We start from the raw sequence: 23,149 nt of genomic DNA on the forward strand, positions 1-23,149 counted from the left end.
TATTCACGCACGCGCTTGCGTACGTACACCATTCCTTCCTGCCTCGATCAAACGATACACAAGTGTTCGTAATCTTTCCATCGTACAATTATTTTCATAACAGCGTCCGGTTACGCTATCAATTTGTCATACAGATTCTGCGATTAATAATAAATTTCGAAAGCGTTAAGCTTATTAAAGATACAGTTAAAAGTGTTCGTATCTGCAGAGGTGGGGGTCGGAGAATCGGCAAACTACGAATTTCTCTTTTCCTTCCGCGATGCACACAGATAGGGAAGCGCAAACACGGTGACCCGGCCGAAGGAACTTCCTAATCCCTGTGGCCAGCTAACGTTCAAATCTACGGCGAGCTGGCCAAGCAGATAGTTACACCTCCATGCGGAGATACAGGTAATGCCTGTTTACAGATATCGGGGCAAACATTAATACGAAGTAGCTTCCCCTCCCTACACCGGAGGGGATTATGTTATTCTTGGAGAAGAACTCTTTAACCCTTTTCTTTAACTTCTTTCTTTTCTTCCTTCCATTTCTTTGAAATCCAAACTTTTTTATCCAAAAAATCCTTACGCTTCTCTCCTCCTTAGTTAAAAATTTAAAGAAAGAAACGTCCATCCATTTCAAATTTTGGAAAGTAAAATTCTTTTGGAAAATTTTGAACGTTCGATTACGATTATATTACTTTATCCACGATCTCGATCTCGATCTCTAGCTCAGCCAGGAAATTTTCTTTCGAGACTTTTCACGCGATTCCCGAGGAACTCTTCTTATTATCGGGCTGAATCCAACTCGGCCGAGTCAAAGTTAAAGAGCAGGGACGAAGGAAAATCAAACTTTTTTATCCAAAAAATCCTTACACTTCTCTCCTCCTTGGTTAAAAATTTAAAGAAAGAAATCTTCCAATGCATTTCAAATTTCGATTCTTTTGGAAAATAAAATTTTGACACGAACGATTATCCACGATCTCGATCTCGATCTCTAGCTCAGGCAGAAAATTTTCTTTCGAGACTTTTCACGCGATTCCCGAGGAACTCTTCTTATCGGGCTGAATCCAACTCGGCCGAGTCAAAGTTAAAGAGCAGGGACGAAGGATCGGCGGTGGTTGCGGTCATCAAGGTGGAAAACGGGTGGGGTCGGGTGGGGTGGTGGCGGCACACACGTACAGAGTATCATCCCTTTCAACCCCGTACTTAGGGTGACCATCTCATTTATATAGTAAAACAGAGTCGCGCAATGGTGAAGCAGGGACCGGGAGTTCAGTTTGTTTGTCGAGCAAACGTTTGCCGACGACACCGCCGGACACTGGTGCCTAGCTAGCTCTGGTCCTTGGTACAAGTCTGTCCGAACCACTGAAGGTGGGCACCGGGGGGGGTGGTTGGGTCGCGGCAAGGGGGGAGGGATTTAATACCATCTCCCAGGATGAACAGTGGTGGTCAAATAACTTCGGCCAAGTGATTCCCTGCGACGGTATTAATGTGTCCAGTCCCTTCGGGCTTCTGCTTCATCTCGAAATGTCGATAATCTAAAGGCGCGGTGTTGCCGCCACCCCCCTCCAGCGTCATTAGCCTCCACGTTCCCGGAAAATTATTCAACCGTCCTGCAACCGTGTCCATTCCATTATATCCCACGTATTATGTATTCTATGCATCATCCAAAATCACAAAAAAAAAATCCATCCAGCCTAATCTAAGCTATGACCCCGATAATTCTTCTCCTCCCCATCAGACGTTAGTTAGGCTCTCGTTTAATTAAGCAGCTTCGATTACACGGTCCAATAAAGGCGCCAAGGATTAAATTCACCGTGCAAAAAGTCCACAGTCACCATCGCAATCAGTATTAATTGAAAATTCCCATCGACGTTAGGAAACGAGGAGGGAGGGTGGTTGGTTAGTTGGTCGGTCGCCATTGACGTGAATTCGAAGAAACAAACAACATTTCTCGTTTCCATTCCGGCCGGTAGTAATAGTAAGAAAAGGGAGCAGGAGGAGGAGGAGCAGGAGGTGGTGGATGCGGAACGAGGAGGAATACGCGCGAACGAAGATTAAACACGAGTGACGTCCGCGATTTCAAGATTCCATTCGTCTTACTCTAAGATCTAAACATCAAGGTCGTAAATCCATCAATAAATCCCTGCGCCCTCCTCGCGGTGACCACATTTGCTTAGGGATAAGAAGCAAAGACAAGCACACGGGGAGTGGCGGGGAGGTGTAAGTCTGTAGGGCAGTGAGGAATGGCTCGGTCTAGCGAGCCTTTAGCCCCGGCTTAGCATGTACTGGGAACACCATCCCCTATCCTTCGTGTCGGGGCCAAGTTATACCCGCAAACAGTCGTACATTAGTGCCTGCAGGAGTCCTGCAGGATTTATAAGGGGCGCCCGCGGGCGCGCAGGAGGCTATGCGGAGGTCGTCTCTCCCTCTCTCTCTCTCTCTTCTCTCTTTCTCTCTCCGTTGGTTAAAACTGGAAGAGGGAAGGGGGAGGGATCGAGAATCGGTCCGGCCGCCAACATCGCGGAGAAACGGAAAGAGACAGGAGGAGGAATCGGGGAGCAAGAGTGGAGATGCGCGCTCTCGGCCTGATAGAAGTGGAAGGGCGAGAACAGAGATACAGCCGGAGGCTTGCGATCTCTGGAAACACGGGGGAATATTTATACGCGTGCATCGGGTGCATTCGGTCGGTTTATACCTACCCTCCTCCCTTCTTCTCCCTCCCCGGTGCCTCTCCAACTTCTCGAATTTCTCCCGTTAAAACTGGACGGTGTTTACCACGATCCGGGCAGGAAACGCACGCTCCATCATCCATACGCTACGAAGACTACGTACGAATCCCTCTCTCCTCCCTGGGTTCTATCCACGTACTTGATTCCACGTACCACCGCGACTCCATCCTTAAATCGTAATGGAAACGTTGGAGGATCACGTCGTCCAGATACACACCCCTCCCCCTCATTCATTATGCACCGCTGAAGGGGGTAGGATAATGCACCTGCGGGGATTATCGTGGCCGATCGTTGGGTATTCGAATTCGTTGGACACGGTTTCGCTCCGTGTTTCGCGAAACTACTTGCTCGTTGGCCCGGGCTTTAACGAGCAATTGGCAGCCCGGTGGAAACGGGCTAAACATCAGGGAGGACGAGGAGGTTCCAACTCCAGGGGAGTCTCTAAGAGTTCCGCTCGGTACGTGAGCACGTCGCTGGAGGGTTGGATCGGCCGCGGAAACAAGATGGGGGGAGGGGAGGTGGCTCGGTCAAGGGGGTTGGTCAGGTTGAAGGGAGAGAGGTCGTGGAGGGAGGTGGGTGGCGGTAGCCAGTGGTCAGCACACTTGGCCGACCCTACTTCGCTAACTAGTTTAATGATATATGTTGAGCTACAAGCGCCTTGATTAATCGTTAACTAATGTTGGACCTCGTAGCGCACCACCACCACCGCCACCACCACCACTACCAAGCCGATGTGTACCCGCCACCACCACCACCACGTCCAACTGGCTCGCAGGCCATCGTCGCAGGCCACTATCACCAAGCGTGCAACACACCGTGTACGAAGGACAGAGAGGGAATGAACCGGTATGACGAGAGAGGGAGGGAGGGAGGGAAGGATGGAAGGTCCACGCCACCGCAGCAGTCCTTACCCTCGTCGAATCCACGGGATCCAAACTCGAACGTGGCCAAACAGAAATCTAATCTCACTCGGCGTATAATTTGATTTATGACTCGCGGCCGTTCGGCCGGAAGGAGATAGAGAAAAAAAAAAGAAGGGAGGGGAGGAGGGAAGGGGGAAAGGAAAAGGAGGAAAGAAAGGGTTTTGCGCGGAAGAAGGGTTGCGGAGGAGTCATCGATGCAATTTGCCGGAGTGTGTCCACCGTCCTTGGGGGATAAGAGAGGCTGATCCGAATGGGGGCGGTGGAGGGGTGGGCGGTACGTACGCAAATTTACGTCTCGCGAGAGAGACATCCCGAAACCCCTTCAGCCTTCCTCGAATTGAATTAACTCGGCGTCTTCCCCCGGCTCTATTCCTGAGCTCCGCACGTGGAACATTGGTCATCCCTAATTCGCTTATGGCCCTCGATCAATTAAGTCGTCGGCCATTCGCGCAAATCCCGCTGACCCTTCCAGACATCCGCCAGCCCACCAAGACACCGTGTTGCTCTGCCACGTACGATATATTCGCGACAATTTTTACTAATATTCGTGGTGTTCGTAATCCTGAAAGAAAGACCAACAAGTCAGTCGAGAGACCAACCATCTCTTTCGATCTATTTCGTCACATCGATCGTCTTTTTCTTCCCCTGAGTGATTCTCTGAGTAAAACCCCTTATCAACACAGTTCCACGTCTTTTAACACGTAATGAAATCGATACACCGATATCTTAATTCACTCGATATTATTCTGATTTGGAAAGAAATATAAACAAATTGTCAACACGTTCGATAAATTATCATGAAGAGTTTTATCGAGTTATTAATGGTTAAATTTGAGGACAATTTGACGGAAAAGTATGGCCAAGACGTGTTCCAAGGGAAAGGAATCCGAGGAACGCGTCGAGGCAGCCGGTTCGCATCCGATTAATGCCGTGAACGCCGATCATAATGCAGGAGTGGCGTGTACGAATATGGCGAACGTATCGCGGCGGCTTTGGACCGAGAGTGGACCTAGGGGAGTGGCAGAGGGGAGGGGAGGGGGTGGCTCAGGGATGCAAGACACCGTGAAATTACCAGCAGAGTCTCCCATCCCCGTGTGGGTGGATGGGTGGAACGGACTCTGTCCACTCCGCGCCCTTGGACCACCGTCCAACCGGGTATTTGTCTTGTCTCCTTGTTTATGAGATTCAACATTGTTATTTGGCACCGCACCGGAGAGTTCTAGGTACCGTGTGGCCGCTAGTTTCCGCCGAGTTTCCTACTTTAAAAGGCCTGGTGTCCTGGTGCGCGATTTCACCCTGACTTATCCGCGGTTCTTCCTCCCTTCCACCATTGTCTTTAATCAAGGTGAAGAAATTAGCCTCTTAGATCCCCTTCTTCTCGCGAATTGGACAATACATCGCGTGTATCCATGAAAATATCTTTGCCAAAATTTTGTTCGATTTAATAAAATGTGGCAATTTTCTTCACGATTTTATTTATCCAGTTTACAGGAGAGGAATTAAATTCATTAAATCCTCTCCGTTCAATTCGAATATCCTTGATAAATTATTCCTCGATATCGCGCGATAACAAGACCAAACTCGTAAATATCGGTAAAAAGGTATGCGTCCCTCGAGTATCTGGGATCTCGATCGCGTGAAAAATGTAGCGCGAGTTCGACACGTGATCCGTGAATTATCGTAAGAAGAGGTTCGAGTATAATCATCGCCGTTTAAATTACTTAATAACGGGGCACGGGAGTGGAATGGAAGTTTAGCTGCGTGGCAGTATCGTTAGGGGCGGTCCGCATTTTCAATTAAATATATCTCGCGTAATCGCGACGCCTTATCGCTGGCGTAATACGTTCTCGATTGCGAGGCGAGCATCGAACTGGTTTGGACAATGGTCCCATATACGGCGCAGCGGCGAATTGCAATCACGTTTCCCGCGGTGCTTAGCGTTCCCTCCTTCGCAAGATACTGTTTTAAATCAGTCGAGATAATGTTATCCGGCTTATGTTCCGCCTAATCGTCGAATTATCTCGGCTACCAGCTCGGCTAAGCCCCCCCTCCCCCCCTGCTCGAATTAGCTTCTTTTTCCTACCGCTGATATGTACAAGTGGAATTAAAATAAACAAAGGAAACCGCTATAAAAGAAGCCTTATACGGGGAACACTGGGGAAAAAAAGAAGAAGAAAAGAGAAATAAAGAATTCGAAAGAAACTTATCGATGAGTGGTATACATCGTTGTATCGATTTTAATTATTTTTCTTTCGTGTCAGCAGTTATGTTTTATATATATATTATTGGATCTTATTAAAATAGGGGAAAAAAATTTTGAACCGATATAACTTCGATGATAATGATTTTCGATCGACGAATGAAGGATCATTGGAGGAGTGGAATTTTTCCCTTTAAAATGGTTTCTCGTTTATCTCGATACGATTTCTGGTTCCTGAGATATTCGTCGTAGAATAATTTTAAATCGTTGGTTATTTTTATCCTCGTCGATTATTCGGATCGTTTCATTGGTCAAGTATCGGACACGTATCAATGAAATACTAGCTCCAGGAGAAAATGTGAATCATCTATTCGTAGTCTAAACTATGATAATTTCGAATCGTTGTATTATATCGGGAACCGTTTGAGATATCGAAATAAAACGGGAAGCAACTTTAATAGCATTTTCCTCGATGAAAAGAATTTTTTTAGACTTTCAAGTTTTATCTACTTTTCGAGTAAAATAAAAATCCGCAGTCGAAAATTAAATATTAATTTAACTTTCTTGAGCAATGTTTTCGTTCAAAGTGATTTGTTGTGTGGAGTAAAAAAAATTTTGGAATATTAGATTAAACGTAATTGATCTTAATAAACTTCAATACTCTTGCACGACCTATTTAAATCATTCAAGTAGACATAAACGTTACGTGGAATTTCCATCAATTGAATAATTGTAGTTTTGAAATAAATTTTTTAATATACTAATAAAATGCGCGTCTTACAACGCGCAATTCGAGTAAATTAATAGTTAATGATATAATTATCATTAGTTACAGTGCAATTATGTGCAGCGTTGTGTTTGTATTTCTTCAATTACCCACAATTATAGGAAAGGAGAAAAAAATCGAATTAAAAAAAAAAAAAAATAAAAGAAATAAAAATAAAAATAAAAATAAAAAATAAAAAGGAAGAGAGAAAAAAATTCAATCAAAAGTAATAAGATGTCCGTTTATAAATAATTTCATATGCATGTGAATTTAATGGGCTGGGTTTGGAGAAGATTCTCACGACGATAGCTGGGATTTATACGAGCGTGTAATTGATTGGTCGCTCGCAGCAAGAGGGATCGTCGTTTTAATAAGTATTTTCCAAATGGATTCTTAGAATCTCGTTAAGGAACGATCTCTGGCTAAATACGTACTGGCCGCTGCACAGCAAACACACACACGAATATATACACACGGGCTTGACTGATTATACCGAATTAGGTGTCTACGTGGCAGAAAATCCCTTGTTCCACAGCGCGGGGTAGGGGGAACTTAAGCTTGTCAATGAATGCCCGTTGATTAACAATTAGTTTGAAATAGACTCGAAGGATCGTTCTTTGTTTGAAGATTAAGACACAATTGCGCCTTTATTTTTCATCTTCCGTTTTCTATTAGTTAATAGATACCACACTTTGGATTAAAATTAATAGCGGCATCTCCAGTTTAATCGAAACGATTCCAAATTTTCGTTCCTCCCGATTCCTCTATCAAAATCTTCTTTTCCTCAAAAAAAAAAAAAAAAGAAACATTCCAAACCACTATTCATCCTACTTGCAACATTCTACAATTCATCTACAAATTCTCTTCTTCGTTTACGGATCACAATTACGAATACGAATACTTTCCAATCTTAAAACTTGATACCATAATACCAACGAATATCAGTTCCTCCAAAATCGTCCAAAATTACTTCCGTAAATTCCCGATTCCTCAAAATCTTCTTTTCCTCAAAAAAAAAAAAAAAAAAAAATTCGACCCAACTAAAAACCCTTTCCTTAAAACCACTATTCATCCTACTCGCAATATCCTACAATTCATTTACAAATTCTCTTCTTTCCTTACAGATCACAATTACAAATACGAATACTTTCCAATCTCAAAACTCGATATCGTAATACCAACGAATATCAGTTCCTTCAAAATCGTCCAAAAATATTTCTGTAAATTCCCGATTCCTCAAAATCTTCTTTTCCTCAAAAAAAAAAAAAAAAACACTCGACCCAACTAAAAACCCTTTCCTTAAAATATTCCAAATTACAATTACAGATCACAATTACGAATACGAATACTTTCCAATCTCAAAATTCGATACCGTAATACCAACGAATACCAATTTCTCCAAAATCGTCCAAAAATATTTCCGTAAATTCCCGATTCCTCAAAATCTTCTTTTCTTCAAAAAAAAAAAAAAAACACTCGGCCCAACTAAAAACCTTTTTCTTAAAACACTCCAAACCACTATCCATCCTACTCCCAACATCCTACAATTCATTTACAAATTCTCTTCTTCGCTTACAGATCACAATTACGAATACGAGTACTTTCCAATCTCAAAACTCGATACCAACGAATACCAATTCCTCCAAAATCGTCCAAAATTACTTCCCTAAATTCCTGATTCCTCAAAATCTTTTCCTCAAAAAAAAAAAAAAAAAAAAAAACACTCGACCTAACTAAAAATCCTTTCCTTAAAACACTCCAAACCACTATCCATCCTACTCCCAACATCCTACAATTCATCTACAAATTCTCTTCTTCGCTTACAGATCACAATTACGAATACGAGTACTTTCCAATCTCAAAACTCGATACCAACGAATACCAATTCCTCCAAAATCGTCTAAAATTACTTCCCTAAATTCCCGATTCCTCAAAATCTTTTCCTCAAAAAAAAAAAAAAAAAACATTTGACCCAACTAAAAATCCTTTTCTTAAAACACTCCAAACCACTATCCATCCCACTCGCAATTTATCTTACAATTCATCTACAAATTCTCTTCTTCGTTTACGGATCACAATTACGAATACGAATACTTTCCAATCTCAAAACTCGATACCGTAATACCAACGAACAAATTTCTCCAAAATCGTCCAAAAATACTTCCGCAAATTCACTCTCGAGACTTATCGATCGATCGATCATCGAAAAAAGAGGAAAACAAATAAAGGAAGAGAGATCGGAGAGCGATCCCATCAAAGATGAGCTATATAATCGCGATTAGCGCAAGATTCGTATCAGGTGTAGATCGAACGAATGACACAGGCCGCGAGCGAATTTGCGGGGGTGGAGCGGATGAGGAGCTCGCGGTCTGAAGCGGGAGATGGTGGGACAGGTTTCGGTGGCGCGGCGCGTCGCGACGGGAGCGTCGCCCTCAAAGAGCGTCGGCAATTAATTTTACAAGGACGCGAAAAGGACGGGAATAAGCGGGCGGGCGGAGGGGGAGGCGGTAGAGGAGGGAGAGAGAGAGAGAGAGAGAGAGAGCGGAGGAGGAAAAGCGGCCCGTGTGTGGGCCGTGGTTCAGGACGGTCCGCGCGCGGGGTCCTCGCGCGACGATGGGTTTTTATCTGCACCGGAGTTGTCAGGCCAACGAGTTCTCTGCCTCGTTGCCTGGCCACTGGCGTATAATGTCCACCGTCAATATAAGCTGTCGGATGCTTTTTCCTAAATTGACAGATTTTCAATTTAATCAAGTTCCAATCTAATGGAAAAATGCCCGATCTATCGGGGGATGTTCGGCCGTGGCTCGTCGTCTCTCTCTCTCTCTCTCTCTCCCTCTACTCCTCTCTTTTTACCTGCTCCCTCTCTCTCTCTCTCTCTCTCTCTTTCCTCGTACGTATTTCCGTGTACGCGTGTACATGCATGGCTTCACCTCTATATAACGCGTATATAACGTGTATGCGTGTATGGACGGAGAGCGACAACGACTGGAGTCTGAATGTTGTAGCCGCGGAGGGGCCAGATTGAAATAATACTTTTATGTTTAATCGCAATCGAGGAGTCCACCGCTCCACCGATTGTGCGGAGCCGCACGCCGATCTCCGAGATTAATCTATTGATAAACATTCCATCACTCCGCGAATAGCAAGCGGGAGGAATAGACGAGCCGTCGGCCGACGGGATATCACCCTTCTCCCTCCCTTCCCAAACCCCTTCCACCGTGCGCTCACCCTTTCTCTCGCTGTGTGTACTTGTGTCTCTCTCCCTCCCTCCCTCTTCCTCCCTTTCTCTCTCTCTCGCTCTCTTTATCTGCTCGGATCTTTCCCTCTCGCTCGTTCTTTCTCCCCTCCTTCTCTCTCTCGCTCGCTCTTTATGTCCGTTCTTTTTTTTTTCTTTTCTTTCCTTTTTTTTTTTTGTAGGTTTTCGTCGACGTCGTTCTGGCTGCCTTGCTTTTACCGAACGCCGCTTGTCGAGCGTACCCCTTTTCTCTCCTTTTTTCCTCGCTTTTTCCCCCCCCTCCCCCCTCTCTTTTTTTCTTTCGATTCACTTCTTTTTACTCTCCTTTCCCCATTTTTTATTCTTTATTGGCTGAATAAACCTTTCGCCGAACGGCAAGCACACGATCGTGCGTCATAAAATCGCAGATTTTCCAATCCATAAAGCGACGTCCACTCTCGGAGCGAGATGCTTTATGGATTTTCAAGTTTGGATAAGAGGGGGAGGGGGGGGTAAGAGAAATCGTTCGGCTAATTATCGCGGTATCGCTGAGATTTTTCGTACACGTGTTTCCTTTTCTTTTTTTTCTTTCTTTCTTTTTCTTTTTTTTTTTTTTTTTAATAAAACTTGTTAATTGCACATTGGATAAATTTTCCAGTCGGTTTGATACTCGTTAAGATCGTATTGAAAATAATTTGCGTTTGAAAACAAGAAATTTAAAGCTACGTGTCGTAAATTCATTTATATCGTACAAAACAGACAATGTCGCGTTTGAAATATGAGTAACTACTTAGTCAGTAAACCAATTAGTTGGCAAGTTTCAACGACAACAAGTTTCTCTAAGAAGAACGGAGGTGCTTGATGAACTGGAAACACAAAGTAGCAAATTGCACGGTATAGATGTGGTGGATGTGGCAAACCGTTTTCGAAAATACATATACGCGCAATCACGATCGATATTCTTTACTTTGTCCCGACAACCTGTATCCCGACAATTTTTATTACCTCGATAATAATTTCATTTTCGAACGAATTAGAGATTCGCGAAAATTTGGCTCGGCCGCCATCGAGATTAATTTTCAATACTTTGATAAGTGAAAAATTTGAGATTTCATTTCACCACGTTTCTTATCAAACGTTTAGCCCATTCGATTAAACTCCCTCCTTTGGAAAAACTCCCTGATTGAATATCAAAAATAAATTTCAATATCGCTACTCGATGAATGGAAAAAAATTATGTAATATTTACTTTTTCTTCTTTTATTTAATTTTTCCCCGAAAAATTGCAAGCCGTCATCAGGAATCATTTAGAAGTCATCGAATCCGCGCAATCTTGTCCCGGAGTGGCGGACGATAATTGTGAAATTCGATCGAACCTCGATTGACTCGGTGAAATGAGGCAGCAGAGGTAATGAGATCCAAACGTGAAGCCGGTTTGCAGCGCCAGCACCCCTCGTTTGCCTTCAATCACTTTCTTGACAGATGCATTTACGGTTCTGGCCTCCTGACTATCAAGGTGGAATGCGCCTTAAGGCCCTCCTTCACACAGGAACTCAACCTATCGATCCATCGACCGGGTCTCCCGTACACCGTATCCGATCCTTCGCATCCAACCAGCCAACTTCTCGTTACTACGATGCTTTTTCGGCAGAAATCGTTTATAGATTCATAATATTCCAACTCTGAGATGAACTCTGAGATGAACGACACTTTCTTCAAGAATCTCTTAAGGACACGTACGTGACGATGCATCCGCTCGGTTTCGTTCAAGTCGAACAGATACGTATCGACTTCGCCGATGCTGTTGGCAAAGATACACTTTCCACTCCCCTCTCTATTTTTTATTTCAACTCGTGTTTCAAGGGTGTGGAGATGCAAGGAAATTGAATCTTGGATCACGACGAGGCCGCTGCGCCAGTGGAATGGAATCGAGGGGGTGGGCAGACTTTCTTTCCGTTGGTCTTTTTCACGCCGCACGCCGGGTGATTTCAATGCCCTCGATGGCGCTTCGACTTCGTGTATCTCGCGATAAAATCGATTATTACGAATATTCTTTCCTTTTTTTTTGGAAGAAAGGAGAGGGAGGAGATTACTTTTTGAATGTTAAATGTACAGATACGAAATAAGACGCTTCGAGAGTGACAAATGAATATAAAAAATTGTAGCAAAATTTTATGTACAATTTTAGAAATAATTAAAAGGAATGATTCGAGGAATTGTTTGGTTCCAATAATTGAGGAAATGGAAGTAATAGTATAGAAGGGATATTTTTCTTGTCGATAAAGTTTCACGTTTCATACGTGTACACGGTGTATAATTTCTATATACTTTCGTTGATCGTGTTATCTGATCTTGTTACGTACAGTTGGTATTCTAATGGGAGGAAAGATCTTAGGGAAGTATAAGCGTAACCTTTGCAGGATTTCTGCAAGTATTAGACGTAGATGGAATCGAGCGTAACTGTTTCAATGAGACAATAAGAAGAAATAGCGAAAGCAGCGGATGACCATGAGAAAACCGTGACCGATAGCATTGAACACGTTATTTCGCATCGAAAACGTTTTCGCAACGACGTTTTTTATGGTTTTTAATTGTCTATCTGTGATCGTGTCTTCGCTCGCACCGTCTTTCTTTCACGGAGGAGTTTTTCAGTTGAGTGGCTCGCGTTTAGTCACGAACAGCCTCGCGCGCGTCTAACGAAAATCCTTGAAGGACTCTTTGTATTCTCGTTACTTATTATTATCGTTGCTGAATGACCATTATTCTCGCGAGAAGAAGATATTCCGTAATTAGAAGAGAAATAAGTACAGTGACATTGAGAGAATCATCAAGAAAGCGGCGCTCGATAATTTATCATCATTGAACGGATCTCGAACGATTCCTCTTTCACATACAGACTTTCATCTTGGAAAAATTGTAATTTGATTTTTTAGAATTAAAATTAACTGCAATTTCGTGAAAATCTTTCTCGTTGCAAAGATTATATACATTAATCAAAAGATTCTATTATGTATACTGTACATATTTCTCTTTCATTCATCGAATTCTTAATTTCCATCTCTCCCTGTAATAATAATTTTCCAAACTTCAACTCTAGCTAATAAAAATTTCGAAAAAGGATAAGATAAAGTGAAAATCGTTTCATCGCGTCCCAAACGCATTTAAACTGCTTTGAAAAAGTTAAGAACAATCTTTAACAGCGATAAGTAAAGAAGAATCCGGACGATCGCAATTTCTCGCCGAGAATCTTTTCATATTTCAACCTGGAACCGCCACCGCCACGGCTGAAGCTCACATTATTATGTATGCTGTTAAACAGAGAGGAGGGGGAGGGCCTGTTTCTTTTTTGCGCTCGTAGTCGCTATGAAACACATTCCAGTTCTTTTGCGCGTAAATTGCACTCTCCCTTCCTCAGACACCCGATCCTGGGAGGCATTAAGTCCATGCGTCGAGTGTCCACGGATGGATGTTTGCCGAGGGGATAATAGTGTAATGGATGGAGGGAGGGGGGGGGGGGGAGGAGAGACGGAAAGAGAGGAGGAGCGTGGACCAACGGATGAGACTGCTGTTTTCGAGACTTCTAGTCTCGAGGCTTGCCGCGCCTCGCGGTTCCTCTTCTGCTATACTATTATTCTCTTTTGTCGGCTAATTGGCATCATTGTTGTGCATTGTTGGACGGACGCGAATTTGTCCGCGATGCCTGGAATCAACTGGAATCCCCGGGAAAAAAGAAACGCTTTTGTCGAACTTTAATAATACAACCGTCGAATGCGACCGACAATTAGGATTACGCGTTAATATCGGCTAAGCTCCGTTGTATGTATCGTTTTAAACGAGCTTCTGAAAATTTCCCCATTACGTGTAATCTATTGTACGCGTTTCTTTCTCTTATACGTACAATCTTTATGCCTACATACGCGACAAATCTATAAAATATAACAAACGTCAAAAAGGAATTTATAAGATTTCATGTTACGGAATACAAAAATCGAAAAAGTACCAAGAACGCTTCCTAACAAATTTACGAAACTGCGAATCGTTTCCTAACTTCTTTCTCTCGAATACCTATCAAGTAATTCACCGCTTACGAACCGAACAAAACGTTTCTCGTTAACAGAACCACCCATAAATATTAATTTCCCGCGTAGCACGCAACTGGCTCCGTACACACGGACCTAACCTCAAAGCCGTTCCTCGATCGTGAGTCTACACCCAGTTTCCTCGATACCCGTGGATTATAATAAACAATTATCCGTGAGTAACAAACGCAATCTCGCACAATATCCGAAAAAAAAAAAAAAGAATAAAGAAGAAATGAAAAATTTCAACCGAGACGAAGAAAGAGATCAAGAGATCGTAATAAAGATCGAGCGGTCGATTCTTCGATACAGATTACAGCCTGATAAATGATCGACGCCGCCTATTGGATGGTGGGGCGGGTTGGAAACCGTGATTAGACTTTACTCCGTGCCGTGGAACGCGGAAGTGTTTCGTGCAAACGCTTAAGCAAATGTCGTGCGCGCATAAGCGCGGTGGAGAAGTCGTATACCGCGGTGGTACACACGCCGTGTAGTACGTACCCGTTAGAAACTTTGACATTCTATCCGCTACGATTTTCCCACGGGCAAACCGATCCACTAACGGGAGCACCATTTCTCCGCCTGTTTTAAGGTAATAACGCATAAGGAGTCGGGAGGGAGGGAAGAAGGGAGGGTCTTCGTTCTCTTCTTAATGCACGGTGTGCATCTCCGTGTATGGAGATTAGATTGGCAGAGAGTGTAAACGAGGGTAAACTGAACGTGTAACGATAACGCTTTTGTCTTTTTTCTCCCCGCCTATACGTGGGCTTAGAAAGTCGGGAAGGGCTTAAGAGTGATCTTGTGATCGCGTGATCTATGATTCGGTGGAAATTTCGAATAAATTGCCTCCACGATTTATATACTCGGATATTCGATATAATATGGGGAGAAATTGTCCAAGTCGAGTGAAAATTTTACGATCGGAGAAGTTTCCATTCTAGAAATAATATATTTTATGACGTGCAAATGTAAAAATGGTTATTTCTGACGAGGCGATGTTCCATCATTTTTTTGAGGTTAGGGAGGAACATTCGAGAAGCTTTCTGGGAAAAATTATCATAAATGAAGCATTCTCTGGTAAATCGTATATATATATATATATATTTGATTTATCAAAAATGTCTACAGCTAAAATTACAAATTTTTCGAAATTGAAATTGACTTTTATAGATTTAAGTACATCAGACAGATTGTACTTAATTAAAAACGATCTATCAGAGAAGATAGCTAAGTAACTTATAAATCTTTTTCATCAATATTTCAGAAACGAAAAGATTGTCTTACTCTCTCGAGTAATTAATAATTATTTCATCCTCGACCTTAATTTTTTTATTACATTTGAAATGTAAATTCAATTAAAATAATACTGAGACAATTTCAATCACGTTCAACCAGGAAGCTTCTCAATTGTTTGGACATGTAAGGTTTGGGGGGGGGACAATTTGATTTCAGATTGATGATCGGGTATCACGCGTTGTGCAATCTCTAAAGAAAGAATCAGCTTGGTACATTGACCCCGGCCGTCCACATGGAAGTCGTTCGACACGCTTTGTTTTGTACGTTAATCGTATACAGGTCAGAGAGACCATTGGCCGATTTAGGTTGGGATGCGGCGCGGCAGCTACTTAACCAGACAATTGGTTGTCATTGACACACAAAACCGTTACTAACGAGTGTGACGATCCTTTCGACTGAGGGTCTTTCTTATTAACGATCTGGAACGCCAGCCCACGGATACTACCCGTGGGGTGGAATCCTCGCGTTTGCCTCCACCCGAAATTAGTAGAATTGAGAAATTAATGTGCCCCGAATTGTGCAAATGTACAACTCGTTTCTCCAATAATTCGAAATATTTTCATCTATGTTCACAAGAATGCTCGAAATGATCTAATCTAAAATTCACAAATTATCGATTTCTAATTCTTTTGTAAAAGAAGAAATTTCCAATCGTAAAAAATTTTATAATTACAGCCTCTATAAATTTTAATAGCTGTTTCTATTTCTCAATTTTCTAAAACGTTTTCTCAGTCTTGATATCTCGTAAATACGTAGAAAGAGGGGAAAAAAATAACGACAGTGATATAAATCACGATGATTAGCCACCCTTTTTAATTATAATACTCGAAGAATTTCCAAACCCACCCCATTTCAAATTTCCAACAAATTTCTTCGATCGAACGACATCCACGCGAACGACTGATTAAATATTATCCAAATTTAATTAATAATCGCCTATTTAACGAGCGTCGACGTAGCTCCGTTCCCGCGTTGATTAGAACGAATCTTAATCGATCACGGTACATTAATCCACCTCTCTCTCTCGAGAGAGAGAGAGATAGTGGATAGAAGATAGTGGATTCATGGAGGACTTACCTCGCTCTTGAGATTCAATGGCACATCACAGGGCGCGTCCAACTCGGCTTCCGTTTTCACCTGATGAGACAGCATACTGTGGCTGTGCCTGGGCGGCACGGCGGTCGCCAACATGTTGGGATGCTGCAGATGCTGAAGACGAGGTTGGAGATGGGACTGGTGGTGATAAGGCGGCGACAATTGGGTGTTCAGAGTGCGAAGATCAGCTGGCGGGGAAGCGGGCGCAGCGGTACTGCTCTGTTCCTCCTCGGCCGAACCCTCTGCCATGTCAGCCTTGCATCCCGGGGACTCGTAATCTGCAAATCGACCAAAACTCTCTAAGGACCGATCTAATAGTTGAAATCGCCGGCTGCGCGCCACCCCTGCTCCAATTCCATAATGCCAGGGATATCATTTCGCGATTGTTGGATACGTGATGACGTATTCGCCTTACCTGCGAACCACGTCTCATTTTCGTTCTCCGAATTACGTCGATAATTACATGAAATTGTTCTTGAATTGAAACTTTGTAAGAAACGATTCTTTCTTTTCTCTCGCCCCTTTGTATCATACGCTTATCCTTGAAAATTTTGGAAAGGATCACGCGAGTAAATATCATAGATTCATTATGATGTATCGTGTATTCGGAGATGTGTAAAAAGTTGAACGCGCTTAGTCACTCATTTGTTATTGTAAATTTCCGTACCACGTACACAAATAATTTTTCTTGCTCGAATCGTGTATCGCACCACCTTTGTTTTGTTTACGAAATAGCAGAGCCCACGGAGAATTGCGACGCAAATTTTCGCGACACGTGTGAATTTAATTTTATCGAATACGAATATTTTCCTATCCTATCTTTCGCACAAATTATAACAATATTAATTCCTGTTCGATAAAAATTCATCAATTGTTAAAATGGTCCCTGATAATATCTTAAATTCTCGAATTACAAAGGAAAATCGACGTCGAATTAACATTAAACACATGAAGAATCACACGAACCAACAAACTAGAAAATTATTAATAAACGAATCTATTCAATACAAATCTAAACTCATCGATTAAGATAATTGTTAATATAATCCTAAATTCTCGAATTACGAAGGAAAATCTATTAACATCGACGTTGAATTAACATTAAACGAACCAACAAACTAGAAAATTATTAATAAACTAATCTACTCAATAAAAACCTAAACTCATCGATTAAGATTCCTGATATATTAATAAGTAACAATTCAAACTAGAAAATTAATTAATAAACTAATCCATTCAATACAAATCTAAACTCATCGATTAAGATTCCTGATACAATCCTAAATTCTCGAAGGAATATCGAATAATATAAACGAGTACACGATAAAGAATCGCGAACACTTGTTAAAATTATTAACAAATAATTAATAATTTGAAATAATTTGTTACCAATAAGATCCATAGAATGGAAGGCAGCAACATATTTCGATGAGGCGAAACACGGAGCGACACGCGGGCGATGAGTCACATGATTTCGAGCACAACAGCGCGACGAGGACCTCTCGGCTCGAGCTCCGACCGATCACTGACCTTCCCGAGCAAATCTTCGATCAAACCGCGGATAGAAACGGCGCGATCGACGGATTTCGAAATTGTCCCCGGGAAACTTGAAAGGGCAGCGACACGCGTAAACACGATACTAATTAAACACTGGCCTCTCCCGCCGGCCGTATCGAAGCGCGTGTTGCGCGCAGCTGTTAAGAATGCAGACGGTGGAAATTAGAAGGAGGTTCCCCCGTTCATCTTCCCCGACTTCAAAGCAAAAACATTTGGTCGATGGCATCGGACGAAAATGTTCGAGTAGAAGAGAGGCGAGGCGAGGATAGAGGGAGAGAGAGAGAGAGTCATGGCACCCGATGGATTCAAGAATAAAATCCTCCGACCAGAGCGCGCCACCTAGCGACACCTCGCATTTATCTGGTTAATTATTTTTATCTAAGTGGCCTTAGTTAGTGAGAATTCAAGGGCAATGAGATCATGACCCGCCTTTCCACTGGAACGGATCCTTCTTCTTCTTCTTGCTCCTTCCTCCTCCTCCCTCTTCAATCCTCTCCCTCCTTCCACTCTCCATCGCTTCCTTCTCCCTCCTCCCTAATCTCTCCTCCTCCCGGAGGGGCAAAATCTCGAGGGATCCATCGTCGAAAACGGCGCGGCCCGTGTACTTACTGAACGCAACTAACAACATCTGCTTCTATTTTTGCGCTGGCCCGAGTCCAGCGCTTCACTTTTTTAAAAGCCGTGTGCGCCTATGACGAACGGCTGGATGGATGATCGAGCGGAAGCAGAACAGGGCTAGAGAGGGGTGGAACAGAGATTGTGTACGAAAGAAAGGGGGAGAGAGAGAGAGAGAGAGAGAGAGACGGGTGGCCGGTTTATTCTGGACAAATTATTGTCAAAGGGCGCACCTTCTCTGCCGGCCGGGCTACTTTGTTCCTCATAAAAGGCGTTTTATAATGGCAGACCGTGTAAATATTTCTCGGACGGTGTATTTTTTTAAAAAAGGAAAAAAAAAAAACGATACGACACCGTGTTCCCTATCCGTGATATATAAAGGTTCTCTTCTAGGAGGAGAGAGAGAGAGAGAGGTTGGTTCTAGACGTGCATGCATGCATGGGTTGGGATATGGAGATGTGTGTATGAGGTGGCTTGGCACCACACACACACACACCGATGTACACGTAACACACGTAATTGCCGTAGTTTTGTGTCTCGTTATCGGGGAATTAACGCGCGGGATTGCATCATTCGTGAGAATTTCTGGGAGAACCTATAGGCGGGCGGTTAATTGCTCGTGAAAGGCGCGAAAGATTTTCATGACGATTTTGCCCGACGATTTTTTCCCCGTTGCGTGGAAGAAGAATTCTATTCTACGGAGCGGAGCATAGTTAGGAGAAAGGGTTGGCCGTGTTTACACTCACTTGTGATTAATCGTTTTCATTGAGGGAATTATTACGGTTGAAATTTTGGGGTCATGGTTAAGCAGAGTGTAATTGTGGCTTGGTGATCTAATCGTTCGAGTTAATTCGAGGAGATTATCTGTGGAACGTCAAGTGTGTTCGTGGAGAAAGTTTGTGGAAGCGTCTTGCTTCCAGTAGTTGTAGATTTGATGTGCAACGTGTAAAGTGAGGGCCATTGATGCGAAATGGATGCAAAGGGATTCGCGTAATTTATAGAATATAAATTGTCTGTTGTCCAATATCGGTATAACATATCGGAATTATAAATATTTCACGAGTCTGATTTTCTTTATTGAAAAGAAAAGAAGAAAAAAAATAAAAGAAAATAGGTTATACGAAGTAGCCGGACAATTTTAAGATAGAATTTATCTAAATCTGTCAGTCAGGATCGTCATCAAACGTCAAATCTATAATAACTTCTCACGTTCGAATAGCTTGTTCTGGAAAAGGATTCTTATATACGAGGAATGTAACATAATCCCGAGGAAAGATGGTAAAACCAGCATCCCTCGTATGAAATCAAACGTCAAGATGATTAAAATTTTCTCGAATCTATTGCCTGTTCTCCAAAATAAAAGTGAGTTACAAAGTGATAAGGATAGATATTCCTTATAGAAGGAATCCAATCAAAATCATTTGTCACGCAAAACGAAACGACGATATCAAAATTAAAACCACAAAAGATCCCTCGAAGTCCACCGAGTATTTGACACAAAATCTTCAATCATTGCCAATTGCATTAAAATTATAAAAATTCCTTCGTCTCACTCTTTCCTTTCTTCATTCCCTTCTTCTTCTCCTCTTCTTTCCTTTTCACGAAATAAAAAGAAAAAATAGATCAAGATCTTACGAAAATCTTACGAGATATCGAATCAATCATTTCTCGAACTCGAAGAGAGAGGATGGAAAAGCGAAGTTGCGAGTTAACTTCTCGCTAAACTTAACGCTGTCACGCATCCGACGCATACGCCTCGAACGAAACAAATCGGTCTTGAGCAATCCTCTCTCGTTCCAGAAGAGCCTGCCCGCTTTTCGACGATCCACCAACCGTGCCTCCCTTTTTTCCGTTTGCGGTCGTTAATTTCCGTTGGAATCATATTAATCGCTCTAGGGCTGCGCCCATGAAATTACTAGACGCTTTAACCACCGGCTGTCCGGCCCGAATTCGTCCGCAACGATTATTATATCGCATCCTGAGGTATAATGCCGGGTATTCCGAAAGCTAGCCAATTAGTATCGTCGATTTGGATGCTTTAATGAGAGTGCGGTTTCATTAGCGTATCGGCATCGTTCGTTCCCTGCCTGCATCCCTTTCTCCCTTCATCTCTCTCTCTCTCTCTCTCTCTCTGTCTTTCTCTCTCTCTCTCTTTCTCGATCGCGATACGTGAAACGGAAGGAGAGAATCTTTGAGAAGAAATCGACTTGATCGTCCATCCGGGTGTCATTGAATGGTAACGTTTTAAAAAATTGCTAGGTCCGATACTACTCCTCCTCCTCTTCATCCAGAGGTGGTTTCTGCGTTTAAGAGATGAGAGAAATGAATTAATCGACACTGTGAACCAATTTTCGCAATTATACGCGTGTCATTGCAAAGTTGTATTGTAGAATGGTCGAATTTGGTAACGTTTTTTATATTGATGGTAATTGTTGATATGTTGAAGCAATGACAATTTAATTGCAGTGAGTTTCGTGGTAATGGAATTTAGTTATTGAAAAAGGAGAATAATAACGTCTTCCAATGATTGTAGAACGTTAATAATATTTAACGAAACGAAGATTCTTGAGCATCATTAAATTTCGAATTAATTAATTGGTTACAAATTGGTTCTTCGATTAGATTTCATAGAATTTCAAAGTATCGGAATATTACAAATGCTCGTCAATATCTACGTGAATACTTTTAATTCTCTTAGAGTCACAGATACTAAAATTAAAAAATAATATCATTTTTTAATTAAGATAAAATTCAAATTAAATTTATGCGCAAAGTACTAAAAACTATTCCTCTCGGAGCATCTCTCAACAACGAGCCCTCGACGAAACCTTGACTTTCCAAAATTTCGAACCTCGAAGATACCAGTGGAAGTCCATCCAATCCGGTTAATTTTCCTTTTTTGAAGAAAATGGAGGATCCTCGATTCTCTCGATCGGGCACCGAGTATCAGCTTTCACCCGGGACGCATCCCGCCGTGTCTTCTCGAGCGATAATTGCTGACGAGGGATCAGCCCGTGGTGAAAGTCCGCGTAATCGAATATGCAATTAAAACACCGAGACCCATTGATACGAGGATCGGTCGAGTGTCTAGGGAGGCAATTAAAACGCGTGCATTATGCGACGAGACGTCACGAGCCTGGTCGCGAGCCCTCACCCCTTCCTCACCCCTCTTCCCTCCACCAATCGTAGACGTTCGACTCTGTTTCCTCCACTTTCTCTTACCCCTCTCGCTTCACCTTCCATATTCAGGCTGTACCTGTGTGTGTGTGTGTGTGTGCGTGTGTGCGTGTTTTTTCGCGTTATCATCGTTTACCGCTTAGTTCCTCCTAAGGTCTAAGAAGTTGGAACGAATACGAGTATAGGAAGAAGAGGTAAGAAGAAGATGATGATCGAGAAAGAGAGAGAGAGAGAGAGAGCGCGAACGACGCCGGCAGCAGCAGCGTACAATTAAGGGGGTTGATTGATGTTAATTCAAAGGGTAATTAAGAATGTTGCGCATAAAAATCCGGTAATTTATGGTCATTGGGGATAATTATATGTTGACCAGCTTGTAATTGCAAGCGTTCCGTTGCCTACAACACCGAGTATAAGCGGCCAGGAATTGCGGGTAGCTCCTTCCTTCGGCTGACCGACAACTACTCCTCGAAACTCCGTGTTATACGTTGCACACGGTTTAGAGAGAACGTGTCTACATTGCCTTCTTCGTCTCCTCACCCGCGTCTCCCTCGTCTACGCGCTACGTGTACGTGTGTAGGTGGTCGGTTGGAATATACGGTCTCAGATCGCAGCTTATTATAGGGGCTAGTAGATAAGGTGGGTTTAGAAACAACGGTACGCCTCTGGCCGGCAGCTAGCTCCTCTACACGGTCGTAGGCTGCATCGTCCCGTCCCTCTCTATACCCCATCGCGTATACGTGCACGTGTCTCCCTTCAACTCGTGGGTGGGTAGGTAGGTAGGTAGGTAGGTAGGTAGGTGATATCCGTGTGGCTTTAGGCGTTGGACTGGAAAGGTGCGTGTAAACTAAAGGGCCGAAAATCCTTGCCTCGATTTATGAGAGCGATTCGCGGGCGGAGGCGCGCTTCTAGAATTTTAGCCTCGGTCCAATTCGCGGCGGATACGCGCCACGTTCCCGAGACCGGCGAGCTACGTTTCTTGCTCTCCACGAATGGCTATAAATAACCGTGGATAATCGCCATATGGCCGAGCACGCGAAGAAACACGCCGACTTCGTGGCGGACGATCGAAGAAGGGGAGCCCACGATTTTCTGATAGATGCGTCGCACTTCGCGCACGAGACTTCCGCTCTCCGCTCGAGTTAGGCTCGAGGTTTCAAGGTCAGACAGATGAACAATGCTTTCTTGTCAATTTTAGACAAGTTTCGTCCTTTTTTTTCTTCTTGCAGAGGGAATTTATGGATATAGAGCCAAGGATCTATCTATCGATCGAAGGGAAATCTTTTTATTATGAGACTTCGGAATTTTTGAATGGAAATTTGTAGAAGAAGAAGTTCGTTTGAAATTTGGAAGTTGGAGAAAATTAGATGATGTTCGATGTTAATGCGAAAATTTGGATCAAGAGAGGGGAAGGGGAGGGGGAATTGTGGATATGGAATTGTTGGACGGAGGTACGTGTGCGAGGGGGTAGAAGAAGAAGAAGAAAAGGTGGAAGGGAGAGGGAGAAGACAGAAGAA

The 23,149-nt window shown here is 43.0% G+C and overlaps 1 protein-coding gene across 7 annotated transcripts in view; it reads right to left on the reverse strand.

Annotated features, from left to right (window-relative positions):
• Nucleotides 1-23,149, reverse strand: part of LOC408435 (POU domain, class 6, transcription factor 2) — a 195,226-nt gene that overhangs the window by 161,251 nt on the left and 10,826 nt on the right. For all 7 annotated transcript variants that reach the window (XM_026444808.1, XM_026444807.1, XM_026444806.1 and 4 more), the window contains exon 2: nt 16,269-16,564. In XM_026444808.1, the coding sequence (XP_026300593.1) occupies nt 16,269-16,535 (267 nt within the window). In that variant the 5' untranslated portion in view covers nt 16,536-16,564. The remainder of the gene's footprint in view (nt 1-16,268; nt 16,565-23,149) is intronic.

Source organism: Apis mellifera, linkage group LG13 (genome assembly GCF_003254395.2).
Source record: "Apis mellifera strain DH4 linkage group LG13, Amel_HAv3.1, whole genome shotgun sequence".
Classification (NCBI taxonomy): Eukaryota; Metazoa; Arthropoda; class Insecta; order Hymenoptera; family Apidae; genus Apis; species Apis mellifera.